At 45.4% G+C, this 15,051-nt stretch overlaps 1 protein-coding gene across 1 annotated transcript in view; it reads right to left on the bottom strand.

The window, feature by feature from the left end:
• LOC135827456 (uncharacterized) overlaps positions 1–10,410 on the bottom strand; it is a 104,589-nt gene extending 94,179 nt beyond the window's left edge. The window contains exons 1-4 of the mRNA XM_065339948.1: positions 10,204–10,410; positions 7,012–7,085; positions 2,324–2,350; positions 961–975 (exon numbers count right to left, since the gene is read on the bottom strand). Coding sequence (XP_065196020.1) covers positions 961–975; positions 2,324–2,350; positions 7,012–7,072 — 103 coding nt within the window. The 5' untranslated portion in view covers positions 7,073–7,085; positions 10,204–10,410. The remainder of the gene's footprint in view (positions 1–960; positions 976–2,323; positions 2,351–7,011; positions 7,086–10,203) is intronic.
• Positions 10,411–15,051: the final 4,641 nt, after the last annotated feature.

Here is a 15,051-nt window from a genome sequence, read left to right as displayed (position 1 = left end):
CGAAACCTTGATAATAGATGGAGCGGAATTCCACTCGTCTCATGTCAAAGTGCAGTAGGAGCCATCCATGAAATTTGTTATTGTATCGCTCCAGCCCAGTCTGCCAGCTGTCCTGTGGCGACTTGTTGTCATTTTGGATATTAGTGACAGTTTAGTAGTGCTATTCTATGTCAACATGGCTCAGTACACATAGAATGGAGTTTTGTTTTCCTCTGTTTTTGTTTTTTCCGCTCGCCCGCGTGCGTTTTCCAGAAAATGTCCGACCCGAAACATAGAATGAACTTGGTGTGGCCTTAGAGCGATTAAAAGGTAGCTGTCTGCAGTGGAACGTATTTCAGGGCCGGTGCCACAGGCACGTCGGGCTTATAGCTATCCTCGTACACCCCTTTGCTAGAGCCCCCCCCCCCCCCATCTCCCTCCTTCAGTGTTCTTGCTGTCCAGTGAGGACTATGGTGCTGTCTATATATATGTACCTAACAAAGTAACCTGATCCGATGTAGCATATAGAGCTAAAGGCCCATCCTCCCAATATACTGGCATTGGACATAGGGTAATAATTTTTTTTCAGACTTGCGCAGCCTCTTGTACGGGCAATATTAATAAACCGATACAATCATGTCATGAAAATACAAAAGATGACCAAAATGATAAAGTAATATTGTTTGTGTTCCGGCTCAGGGTAATGATCGGCAGTGTGGCAGGTCTGGGGTGGTACCGCCTTCCATGAGCTAGCTCCGGGTCGGTATTCAGGATAGGTTAACAGGTGAGTCGGTATGTGAGTGGATTTCGCAATGTGTATGTTATTTACTTGTGGGGAAGCTTGTTTTTCTCCTTGGCAAGCCGGACCCAATAGTACTGATCCAGCATTATATGCACACATGCGCACAGCCTCTCACAGCCTAATTACATTGGCCAGGAAAGAATCAAAAACAAGATGGGAACAAACATACAGTAACTTACATGCAAAAAGCGACTCTGCACCAAAACAAGACCACAAAAAAACAGAATTTAGTGAATCGAACCTTGTCTATAACAACCATACATAACTATTATGATTGGATAGGCACGGCCAAATTCCGATATCACTCAAACATTGGCCTTTCCAATCCCTTTTTCAATCCCTTGGTGGACCTCTTTCATCCACTCTGTCAGTTATGCCTGTAGAACATTCCACATTGGAGGGATACTGGAAACTAGGCCATGCCACTTGATTTTTGGTTGTCACAGACATTGACTAATTAGACAAAGTTAGCTAGTCGTGTTTGAGTTCATGCTTTATGCCTAGCTTGACACATGACTGGATCATGGCTGCCACTGAGAAATCAGCGAACATCTTTCTCTTTCTCTCTCTCTCTCTCTCTCTCTCTCTTCTTTCTTGTGCACTCTCTCTCCCTCTCTCTGTCTCTCTCTGTCTCTCTCTCTCTCACTTTCTCTCTCTCTCTCTACTCTCTCTCACTCTCTCTCTCTCTCTCTCTCTCTCTCTCTCTCTCTCTCTCTCTCTCTCTCTCTCTCTCTCTCTCTCCGCTATTCCTCTCGCCCCCCCCCCCTCTCCCATGGTGCTTGCTGTGTACGCCGATCCCGAGACCCTTGGTCGGGGGAGTCCACTGCATCTCACCAGCGCAGCTCATGTAGCGCCTACACACCCATTGTTATCTTTTTTGTTTCGTCCTCGTTTTGTCTCCCCTTCTTCCGTAGGTATGTGCAATGTGATAAAAATAAAATATAAAATAAATTGTGAAAAGCCTGTACAACCTTCCATTTGACAAACATATTGTGCTGTTCAATGAAATCCAATAACGCAAGTCAATGCCACACTGGCCGCTACACATACCTAGATCTACAAACACAGGGGTGTGAAATGGCGCAGAGCACGAACTGGATCCACACGCTCGGATTTCATTGAACAGCATTGCAAAATAAAGGAGTGCTCATTGCTTACAGTAGAGAACTCAAAAGACCCGAAACTTTCCTTGGTCTCCAGGCCATTGAATCATGATATTGGCCATTACTGCTAGTTTGATATCAGTTCAGCTCAGTTCAGTTTGTTTATTTACGGATTCTCCAGAGGTAAATGGATACCTATCATGGGAGTCTCACCAAACCAATACAATAATGAAAATAAAATTAAAATAATATCAGGTATGGAATAACCTGAAATACGATTTTTCCACCAGTAGGGCTATGCACTGGTTGTGCTACAGAAAATTAGTTCACTCAAATGCAACGTGCGAGGAAACAGTTCGCTTAAATAGGCCAAATATGGGAAAAGAACAAGCGGTGTGAACAGAACCATTTGAGTGTATGTAAGACTATATTCACTTACGTTTTGTAACTGTCCTGTCCGCAAATGCTGAACAACACAGAAGAGCACACAATGCACACACAATGCACGTTTAGTAAATAATAAGGTTTGTATTTGTTATGGCAATAAGTAGGACGAGCTGAAGCGACATGTGGACTACTTTATTAACAATGTAAGCGATGGAGACGATGCAAGAAACAACCTAAAGGGTAAGGAAAAATACATGTAAGAAGAAAAAGGGCAATGGAAAAAAAAAAGATGATTCGAACAAGTTTTCGTACAACACTCTTCAGGAATCACCGTTGTACTAAAGAACAAAATGAGAACAAAGGAAATAATATAGCAATCAAGGTAGGGTGACACGATACAATGACAGCACTAGAATATCGAGGTGCGATTTCTCACAAAAGTGTGCAGAAAACAAGGGTATACAAGTAAGAACTAAGCGTGACAAGTGTGTATCAGCAACAAAAAACAAAAAAGTGAGAACGAATGATAATAATAACAATAATAAACAAGAAGGTGACAAAACACATTTAGGCACAAGTGGCAACAACGTTGCCACACTACACAACAGAACATTATTTGAACAATTTTAGGGTAATAACACTATCTTTCTGGACACACAAATTCGGCTTATGAATGCGCTGACAAACAGCTTCCAAAACTTGTAACTGCAAAAGATAACCATGACGAGCACGGCACAAAACAGAAAAACAGGAATCAGAATAAGTACGACAACAGTCAGTACTAGAAACCAAATGATTGTATACTGAAGACTTGTTATTACGAGACGGACGCACACAATCTCGACTCACGCGCACACCCTCACACTCCCTCTCACCCTCACTCAGCTCACCTTCTCCCTCACTGTCCGAATCAGAACCTGCCCCGTCATCCACCGCGGTTTGACTCTCCTCCTCACTTGCATCGTCCTGCGTCTCACCTTCACCACCCACGCCAACCCTGAATGCCGTTGCCTTCACGTCAGTCGTCGTCCTTTCTGATTGTTTCCTTTGTATTTTTACCGTGAATTCATAGGTCCGGTTGTAATCTGCTGTAGATCTCCGTGGTCTGTCATTTGCTGCTTTGTTTTGTGGATTAGTTGTTGTTGTTGTTGGATGTGAACCTGGTGTTGTTGTTGGATGTGAAGCTGGTGTTGTTGTTGCAGCCATGGTTGTTGGTCTTTCTGTTGAATCCAGCTCTGGTTCCGGTGGGACAAATCGACCGCCGCGGGTGCTCCCCACCAACACAGACCTCGAAGGAGGAGGGTCAGGGGGAGGCAGAGGTGCTGTCACCACTCGAGGCACAGCCCCATGCAAAGCACCCAGAGGCACAGACTTAGGCACACCCGAGGGCTGCACCAGTGGCGGTTCCGCACGCACCTCCAAAGAGCTGCCAAGCTCCAGCCCGTCCAACACAGATGTCAGAGGGGGAGCGGCAGACAGCGGCAGGGAACTATCCTGCCGTCTAGGTGATGGGTTTTTCCTAGGCCTCCCGCGTTTGGGCCTCTCAGATTGCGCACTGGGTGGAAGGATGTGAAGTGGAGTGTGTTGTTTGATACGTGCGTTCAGGTGCTGAACAGTCCTACCAACATACCGACTAGCACAATGTCGGCATTCGAAGTTGTAGATAACATGACTGAGGTGGAGGGTTGGTAGGACGTCCTTCCGCACCGTGAACGCACGCATTGTTGTGAAGACTGGCACAAAATGTACTGCATAATAAGTACGACGGACGATAGACTTGACTGCGTGACACACTTTGATCGATTCCTGCCCCTTCCATGGCAAACATAGATAGACGGGACAGCGAGGTAGTAGGCAACGAGCGGGTTCTGGGACAGCGGGTTCTGGGACAGGGGGTTCTGGGACAGGGGGCGCCCGGGTCCCAAAAAATGGGGTATTATTGAAAAATGGGGTACTAATAGTACCCCATTTTTGCGGTGAAAATTATTTTTGGCCCGGTTTTTTTGCGGATAAAAATATGTGCCAGGGGTGCCCTGACCCCAAAAAATGGGGTATTATTGAAAATATGTGTTGTGCACATGTGGGTTTGAATCTCACTTTTTTGGGCCACCTTGCCCCGGATGGGAGTGGGTATAAAATGTAGAATGTTGAATATGGTGTTTATCATGAAGTTTTTTCCGTGACCTACCCCACCTCCCCATGCAATTTTTCAAAAATGGTCCTGCTCGCACACACGTCAGAAAGGTCAGTTCTTGATAGATACGATACATGTCATTACAAAGAATAATGGAACGAACAGTGAATATCGCAATGGAGTGGAGGAGAAAGGTAGTACAATTCAGTTCTTGTTGTCCTGATTTCATCAAGCTGGTATTGGATGAGAGACCACAAAGTTTACTCTTCGAATACGTGTGAGGATGGATTCACCCATGATCTCTTCCGTGACACGCAGTACGAGGTGGAGTTGTCGGACGCTCTGATGTGCACCAATGGTTCCACCCAGTCAGCAATGGAACTGTCAGTCGACGACCTCCTTTGCACCGCCATCGTGTCAACAGTCGACTCGGGTAATTTGGAGATGAATCCATCGTCGCCGATGTCGATCGTACCAACTCGCACACGAATCCGCGTTACTCTTGTTGCAACGGCACGGAGTTGAACGGCCTTGGTACTACGTCGTACACGCACACGATCAACTCGAGAGACTTCATTCTCGTTCACCTCCTTGACAAGTTGCATTACGTCGCTGGAATCCAAATAGGTTGCATCAGCGATGCACACTTTTGTGAGAAATCGCACCTCGATATTCTAGTGCTGTCATTGTATCGTGTCACCCTACCTTGATTGCTATATTATTTCCTTTGTTCTCATTTTGTTCTTTAGTACAACGGTGATTCCTGAAGAGTGTTGTACGAAAACTTGTTCGAATCATCTTTTTTTTTCCATTGCCCTTTTTCTTCTTACATGTATTTTTCCTTACCCTTTAGGTTGTTTCTTGCATCGTCTCCATCGCTTACATTGTTAATAAAGTAGTCCACATGTCGCTTCAGCTCGTCCTACTTTTTGCCATATTAAAATTATTGTCTCCTCGTCGAGTTTGTATTTGTATTTTGTATTTGTATTTATGAATTCTCCACAGGCCTTAGCCTACATCGAGAGAGTCTCCGTCAACAGCTTATGAACAAGAAGCTGAGGAGAAAGTAAAAATAGGAAATAGAATGATGCGGGGTGGTAGAAATATAACACAGTGCTCTATGACATCGCTACTCTACGTGGAATGAAACCAGAGGGCTCATGACGGGTGATAGCAAAGTGTGTGCGGACAAGAGCGGTAAAACATTTGGGGCTGGATACAGTACGAATGGCAGCCGGGAGGGAGTTCCATGTGGCAGTGGTGACAAAGAGAAATGTGGCACGGGTGTGTGTGCTGGCTCTAGGAGGCGGGAGTAGATGTTGGGGGCGCCTAGCACTGTTTGAAACCGTGTAGCCTAGGTCCTCCAGGGTCGTCATCTGGCTATTGATGAGGTGGTGGAGCTCAACAAGACACTGAATGTGTCCTCGCCATGCGAGGCTGGGCCACTGGAGGTGCACGAAAAGAGAGGCTTTCGGCTCCGTTTGAGGAGAGTACACGCCATACTGCCGCAGGATCACACGTGCCACTCTTTCCTGTAGGCCGTTCAAAGGTAGTATCCTGAGCACTGGAGAGTTGAAATTGCCAGAGGGATGAGGCGTATGCAGCAACTACATACCCATTTTCATGTGTTTTCTTCTCTTTTTTACATGTATTACTGGCTCAGTATCCGAATTATAATTATTATTCTTTTACAAAGCATACGCAATGAGCAGACTGACACGGAATTCTCACCGCACTGCAGCTCAGAAAACCAACAGCACATTGCTACAAGATCCTTCACCTCTGGCGCGAAAATCATCATGTTGCCGATCAACCCGATTGCCGAGAATTGGATTCAGATTTTGAGTGCAGAATAGCCTGATTGTTTTAAAAACTAGTCTAGTTGGAGTTGAAAATGAAAAAAACTGACGAAACTTTGAGAGTTATGTCTAGGGTGGTAGTGGCTTATGTTCATAGCTAGATCTGCTATTGGCGCGCCTGGTTGTGATGAAGCCGAGACCCAAGGTCGGCAGAGCATCCCAGACCACGCCACCACTCCCCTTATTCATGGCTCACACGTGACGGTTTTACGTGGCTCTAGTAAAAATAACAATAAAAAAATATAAATAAAAAAGATTATGGTCATCATGCCAGCACAGCCTGCTGAATGTTGTCTTCAAACGTCAGCCTGCTCAAGCTAAGTGACAGTGTGTTTAACTGACGCCTCCTCTGGGCTGTCTCAAAAGGTTCGGATTATGGGAATATTCGGATAAGGAAGTAATCACACAAGGCATGTCCATTTCCTCGTGTTCCTCTATTCCTTCATGGCCTCGGTAGTTCCACACAAACTAGACACACTCTAGCTCATAAATATGACTCTATCGATCCAACAAGTTGGAAAACATATAGCGCACCGCTTGAATGGGATTTTCGATGGGGGAGGGGGAGGGGGAGGGGGAGGGGGGAGGTATAAGCAAAAAATCACTTTCGTCCAATCAATTCAATGGAAACTGGAATTTCGGAATATTGATTATTCACATAGTTGTTCCGATAATCGTCATTCTGCCGTGATTTCAATGTACCAGGAACCCACCAACGCTTGCAAAGCACAGCCAAACTGAACTCACCATAACGAAAGGACATGATCATCAGGATGATGGGTACCTTCAACCCAAGTTGCCGGGCCATCTTGCTTGATAATCTGCAAGTCACAAACAGCAACACACAATACAATACATGTACAGTGGTGCTCAATGAAAACTGATCAAGTCACCCAGTATGCAGTGGGGCATTGCGTAGCCCTGCACCTGCCAACAGCGGGCTGTGAAATGGTGCAAGGCGCAAACTGGACTAATGCAACCAGATTTTATTGAGCAACACAGTATATCTAATTATACTCTATGCAGCAGAACAGCTACTTCAGAAGTAGATAAACTCATGCCATGTCACGAAAGCAGCAGGAAAGGAGATAGAAGAGGCAGATACAAGAGACAAAGGCTATGATAGAGTTCTGGTATATTGAACAGAAACTATAAATGGGGGTGGACAAATCCCAGCGACAGTCTTCTGTGCATGCAACTTAGGCCTTCGCCAGGCTAGGCTGCCTTCTGTGCATGCAACTTAGGCCTTCGCCATGCTAGGCTGCCATTGCTTCCAGAGCTTCTCCTTCCCCGTACTTGTACTAGCTGTTGTTGTTTGTATTTATTTGAATTCGCAACTTCTCTTCTCTTTGCAGGTGAGATGACCCAAGGGCGTCGGAAGGTATTTTAGTGTGGTATGGTCAGCCATCAGAAGTACAATTTACTCGTGGGGGAGTGGTGGCTGAGCCGAAAATATTGGAAATTTAGACTCGAGACGGGCGTATTTTATTGATACACGGGGTATCTGGAGCAAAAGGTGGTACGGTCAATACCGTAGTGACGGTACTGTGTGTGATGCTCCTGTGACCGAACCAGCATCCATACTCTGCATCGCACCCGTCTTCTGCCTGCTACCCTTGACCAGCCGAGTGCTTGAACATGTGCTCATCCAAAGGATGAATAATCATAAATAATCAAGCACACCCTAGATTCGGCTCGAAGGACCCCTTGAAGAGAAAGCGCCATATTTGTGCGATACAGATTTCGAGCTTATTGTTATCGATAGGTGTAGAGGCACCTTTAGGACAAAATGAATGCTACGTCCAAAATCCATATTTATCCACATTTGAAATGTGGCTAAATATGGATTCACGGACAAGCTACACATGAAATGAATCCTTTTTGGTCATCTCCGGAACGTTATGGAATGAATATGCTCCGTTTTATACCTAAACTCTCCACTTCTTCCCAGTCCTTTCCGATACGGAACTTCCACTGTCATATGTACGTGTATAATTATGTGTATGCTGCATGCCATATGTTTGTGACCATATATAGACAAGACAAATTGCAACTGACCACATATAGAGTGACCATGCATAGTGGTCTCTGAACAATTTGACCATATATAGAGCAATGATCACATGATAGAGGATCGCTGGGCTACCGAGTCCTACATTTATTTTCCCCCATGCGACCGAGTCCAGGAAAGTCGTAGTCGTATTACGCACGAAACAAAACTGAGAGCAAACATGCCCGACAAATGGAATCCACAATAATAATCTTTCTACAGTGCGATTATTCCAAGCCGTCACCAAGCCCACTGTGGTGCCTCGCTCGTTTAGTGGTAGATACTTTGTCCGCCAACTTCAAACTGTATATTCTCACCTCCACCTCAAAACATGAAAACAGATGTTTTTATAAGTCTGAACTGCTATTACACTCCCGTGTCCCGTCAGGGAAGGCAATAGGTTACTTCTTGTTAGCCTAGGGTGCCAAGGTCGACAACGTGCTGTGCGCACCCTGACGAACTACTCTTCGCCGCTTTCACTGTTGCTGGTCCCCCTTCGTTGCCTGTAAGACGATCATTGGTCCACACTGCAATGTGTTGGTGTTATCTTGTTCAAACACAATCAAGACTTGACTCACTTCTAGCCCGACACCTGAGGGCAAGTGACTGCGATCTCCTTCCAATACTTTTCTTATCTTGATTTTGTTCTTGATCTTCTCGCAAAACACGGGGATCCCCGAAGGTCGATATTTCCAGACAACCTCTCATGTATGTTTTTTGTTCGTCGCATGAGCTGATTTTTTAGGAACTGGTGGTGTTAGTGGACATTATAGCATAACTTGTTGCTCCTTGGTCCTTTTTCTTTTCTTTTCTTATTCACTGGTTTGTTTGTTAGTTGACATATTATGTATTGCGTTTATCTACGTTACGATCAAATTCACAAAATCCCACCCGAATTTCACAGAGATAGTTTTTTATATGTTTCAGTCCGTGATCACTGCGGTAACCCCTAGTTTATACTATTGGGCAATGTATCGCATTCTGGAGGAAGCCTCAGCCCTTCTTCAATTATGTGTGTGTGTTTCCAGATTTATTCACGGACTACATATTCCATTTTTGAACCACGATGCAGAATACACACAAATCTGTGCTATACTTCTGCAACTGCAAAATGCACAAAATTGTCGACTGCATAGTCGACTGCATAGATAAGATTCAAAATCGAGGGAAGACACACTTCTACAAGAAGCTTTCTTACTGAAAAATGGCAGAAATTTCATGTATTTTTTGTATTTATTATATTTAAGGGTTTCCCTAAGGCTTTGGGCCTGTCGAGGGGATCTCCTGCAAGAAGAATGAAATGGCAACTTTATGTAGAGGGAGCAGTTGATCGAGGATAGGCTAAGGAAATAGATCGAGGCATACAAAATCTGGTAATTAAGGAGTTGGGATACCGTCAGTGTAATGGATATATCGGCGAAAATGCTGATAGAGAGAATGCTTGAATTCGGGGAGGCTGGTTATAGAGGTAAGAGAAGGCGGAGGGCAATTCCATAGCATTGCAGCTTTGTTGGAAAAGAGGGAAGAAAAACGCACACCGTGATCATTGATGTTAAGTTTGTTTGGTCTTCTTGGACTTGAAGACAGTGAAAGGTGAAAATGTTGGAGGTGTTCTGGAGATATATGTATAAGTTTAAATAGAGTAACAAGAGCTGATACTTGTCTGTATCGACGCCATTCCAAAAAAACAACACCTCAAAGAGTCATACTGCGCCAAACTTATCGGCGCCCCCACCCCCAGCGCCCACATTTTTAAAGAGTAAAACATAAGCACTACTCGAGGAACATATTCGCAACTTTAAATAAATGTTTAAGATCTTACGAGTGCACTTACAGGAGTCTTACACAGGAGATAGGTCTAGGAACGGACATCCTTATGTATCACTCACCTGCAGATATGGCTCGGCAGATACGTATTCTGCGACAGCTCTCCCCCGATATACGTATTCTGCGACAGCTCTCCTCCGATTTACGTATTCTGGGACAGTAACGGTAACTTGATCAATGCAACACGACAGAGGTTGGAAAATGAATGCTTGCCGCCTACTAGTGTTGTGGTCCAAGCAGGAGGTGTTATCGTCGACAAAGAGGAGGCTGGCGGTGTGGTATAGTAGGCGCCTCTGCCGGCACCACTGGCGGACTTCGCGGACAGGAAAGTTCCGATTTGGCGACCGGCGTCGACAGTCTGGCCGAGCATGGCAGGCCTGCATTCTGGAATTACAAAACCAGCTCTGCTAGCTGTACTACGAGTTAGTGCACAGGGCCAATAAGGATTTCGTATTTCTGACGGGGTACGATTGGCGGACTTGCGGGCCCAATATATTTTGTGTGTTGAGAAAGCCGGGTGCAGCTAAAGGAGTCCAGTTCCGGATAGTCTCGGCGATGTGGCCCTAAATATGGGCCGCAAATCACGTGCAGCCTTGACATTCCGGACAAGTAGGCCTGTTATATCTTTGTGGAACGTAAACAAGAAATTGAAGAATCTGCCAACAATGACATGTTTCCATGTGCCTGGCACGTACGGCCTTTGGTGTGAACGAATGCTTTTCACGAAGCGACCTTCTCCAAAAACGCTTTTCGAAGATTGCTTGATCGATTGCATTTGTGATGGCGTCAAAGACAGTTAAGGATTTTGCTGGTCGTGTGTCGGCGGCATTGTCCCCGCCAAAACTGAATGCAATCTTTTAAAAGACAAGGTCTAGTGAGGCAGGATCTGAAGTGTCCTGTAGCTGTGGGTCTAGCCCTCAGCCCCTCTGCGGCAAGCGTAATCCATAAGATATGACCTCCATCGCTTAGACCGATCATGCAAGAAAGGCGGAGGAGTATGCATTTTATGTTCGTGACGAATTCAAGAGCAGAATGATTAGTCTTACCCATGACACTGAAGCGCTGTCTGTCCACATTTCCCTACCACAACATCCACTGACAGTCATCTGTGCATATCGCGCTCCTGCACAGACAGTCAATTTCTGGCAGAAGCTCACCGAAATGACAGATGACACACTTCAGTCTTCACCACCAAAGTCTACTCTCATTGTCGTTGGTGATTTCAATATCAATGTACAAGACAGTCAACATCCACATCACCACAAATCTTTTAATATTCTCTTTAGGCTCAAATCAACTCTACACACTAAATCACTCTCTCTCATTTACAAAACGTATATCCTGCCTATAATTGAATATGCATGCATTGCTGTCACCCCGCTCTCAATCGCAGCCCTTGACCGTCTTGAGCGAATCCAGCGCAAGGCGGCCAGAATCTGCCTCCGTCTCCCCCTTTACACTCCTCTGGATCATTCAACACTGCTCCATCGGCTCAAATGGCCGACAATGTTCTCTCGCCGCAAAGTGAAGCTCACCCTTCTTGCTCACTCCATAAAATACCAATATGCCCCACAACACATACGCTTGCTCAACACCCCCGCTCAAGTTACGGCCCAGTACAGCCTTCGACACGCACGCACTTGGCACCTCCCACCCTCCAGAACCGATCCCTGTAAAGACTCCCCACTGTACAAGTCCCTAGAATACTACAATGCCCTCCCTGCTAGCATTCGTGACGTCTCCTCCCGACCTGCTTTCAAACACGAAATCTGCTCACTGCTGATTAACTCAATCTGCTCCTGCAGCACTCACCCTCTCCCATACTTGTAAAGTTCAAAGTGATGTAAATCACTTTCCAACTGTTTAACCCACAATCTCACCTTCTCATCAATTTATCTCTTATTGGCGATGGTGCCATCGTGAGAATAAAGAATTCAAACCACCATCTGGAAACATATTGTCATGATCTAGGCCTCCGTAACATAGTCAATACACCAACGAGACTTTCCAGCCAATCCACTCTAGACTTTTTTTTAAATTTTATTTTGTCCTGGTACCGAATACACTGCAATACATCTCACCTAATAGTCAAGCACACACCGACCTCTATCTCCATACCTGCTCAGTAGAACCGTGCGACGTGTCCGACCACCAACTTGTAACTGTACAACTATGCACCTCCTCCTACCAATCGTACGCTCCAAACATCACTTCTACACTCGCAAACCACCCATTCGTAGACCCGGGTGCTCGAATGAGACACAGGGTACCAAAACAGAAACACCCTGAAATTGTACCTAAACTTGTTCCGATTTCGTTTAGTTTTCACAAATACCATCAACATACAGCCTGCTAACGGTACTAGTATGCCAAATTTCAGCGCTGCCCGGTAAACGGTTTTTGAAATACTCACGACCCACTTTTTGCTGGGTCCTTGATTCGAGGATGTGGGTCTCCTGTACGGTGCTGCCAAAGACCTGCTGAATCTGCGGCTCCACTGACCATCTTGCTCTCAAAAACGAAGTAGTAAGTTACTACTACCTGCCCTCAACTGCCACACCAAGCGTAGACGATGGTAGACCCGTGTGCTTGAATCGGAGACGATCTGACGAGTTTGCTGTTTCTGATTCGAGCACCCAATTTTCAAATAAAAAATCCGAAGGAAATACGACCATTTTACTGCGTACTGTAGCTTGTGTTGTAGCGCACCGAGGTTCTGAATTCCTGCTGGGTGAGTCAAGCCAGACTCCCTTCCCTGTTCCATCGCCTCTCCAAAAGTATATTCTGACAATGTTGAGATTTACAGATGAGAAATTTCACACCTGTCAAATCGTTTCTGATTCGAGCACCCGGGTCTACGTTACCTATTTGTGAATTCCAGACAAGTGTAGCTCAACAAATGGTCAATCTACAAAGTTGAAACTCACAACGATGATCTCCAGAGCTTGCAGGACAAGATCACTTCTTCACTAGACCAATACTGCCCGTTGGTACAAGTACGTGCTACCAGGAAACAGATGCCGCAACCCTGGGTCGATGATGAACTCCGTCAACTGCTTTCCCGAAGAAAACGTGCTCACCGTGCCATGACCAAACACCCAGACTGTGCACGTCTTGTCCAGAACTTCAGAGGCCTTAGACGTCAATGTAAATTGCTTACTAAGAAAAGCGCTCTGCGTTATTCCAGCAACAACTGCATGACCATCGACGCAACCCACGTGCATGACCATCGACGCAACCCACGTGCCCAGTGGTTCATTCTCAACACTTTACTTGGAAGGAAGAAGATCTCGCAAAATCCTGCTGCAAGTCTGCACGATATCACAACTACGTTTGCCAAGGTCATTACAGATCTTTCACCCAACTCACAAATCCCTCTCACAATTTCACATGGGCCACTGACTCAACACTCTTTCTCGGAGTTTACCGCTGTGACAGCCGATGACGTCCTGGCTCTCCTACGACGTCTTGACAACCGCAAGGCCACAGGTCCTGAGTTGATCCCTCCCACCATCTACAAGATACTTGGAGAGCAAATATCAGCACCACTTGCACGGCTCTTCTCGTCCTCACTCTCCACCGGTGAGTTTCCCGAATGCTACAAATTTGCACATGCACGTCCCATCTACAAGAGAGGTGACAAGTCCATTGCTAGCAACTACAGGCCGATATCACTGTTGCCCCAGATGGCTAAGCTTCTGGAGACACTGGCACATGAACAACTCATGGATCACATCTACACTGCTCCGAATGCGACACCACTACTCCCCCCGGAGCAATTTGCGTACCGCAAGCACCACTCCTGTGAAGACCTACTGGCGTGTGTAGTGAATGACTGGCACACATCCCTTGATCAGGGACACTTTGTTGTTGCCGCATTCCTGGACATGTCCAAGGCATTTGACTCGGTAAACCATGGCATGCTCCTACAAGAATTGGCAGACATTGGCGTGGGAGGTACAGCTGCAGAACCGGGAACAGCGTGCCGTCACGAAGACAGCTCAGGGGGACACATTTGCAGGAAACAGAGGTGTGCCGCAAGGCTCCGTCCTTGGGCCCTCTTTGTTCAATTTATCAGTTCGTAATCTTCCCTCGGCAACAAAGCACTGCAAGGCACGGCAATACGCAGATGATGTTTCCCTCTACAAAGCTGGCAAGGACCTAAACCAACTCACACTCGATCTCGCTGAGGATATTACCATTGTTCGTGATATCCTGGCTGCACGAGGTCTCTGCCTCAATCCTGACAAGACTCAGTTCATAATCTTCAGGTCGAAGTTCACACCTTTGACCCCTGACGTCAGCCTTCAACTGAACAACACCTCAATTGCCCCTTTGCCTGAAGTAGTAGTAGTAGTAGTAGTAGTAGTAGTAGTAGTAGTAGTAGTAGTAGTAGTAGTAGTAGTAGTAGTAGTAGTAGTAGTAGTAGTAGTAGTAGTAGTAGTAGTAGTAGTAGTAGTAGTAGTAGTAGTAGTAGTAGTAGTAGTAGTAGTAGTAGTAGTAGTAGTAGTAGTAGTAGTAGTAGTAGTAGTAGTAGTAGTAGTAGTAGTAGTAGTAGTAGTAGTAGTAGTAGTAGTAGTAGTAGTAGTAGTAGTAGTAGTAGTAGTAGTAGTAGTAGTAGTAGTAGTAGTAGTAGTAGTAGTAGTAGTAGTAGTAGTAGTAGTAGTAGTAGTAGTAGTAGTAGTAGTAGTAGTAGTAGTAGTAGTAGTAGTAGTAGTAGTAGTAGTAGTAGTAGTAGTAGTAGTAGTAGTAGTAGTAGTAGTAGTAGTAGTAGTAGTAGTAGTAGTAGTAGTAGTAGTAGTAGTAGTAGTAGTAGTAGTAGTAGTAGTAGTAGTAGTAGTAGTAGTAGTAGTAGTAGTAGTAGTAGTAGTAGTAGTAGTAGTAGTAGTAGTAGTAGTAGTAGTAGTAGT

This window comes from Sycon ciliatum, chromosome 11 (genome assembly GCF_964019385.1).
Source record: "Sycon ciliatum chromosome 11, ocSycCili1.1, whole genome shotgun sequence".
NCBI lineage: Eukaryota > Metazoa > Porifera > Calcarea > Leucosolenida > Sycettidae > Sycon > Sycon ciliatum.
The sequence above is the reverse complement of the archived record's forward strand: the minus strand, read 5'-3'. Positions and strand labels throughout refer to the sequence as shown.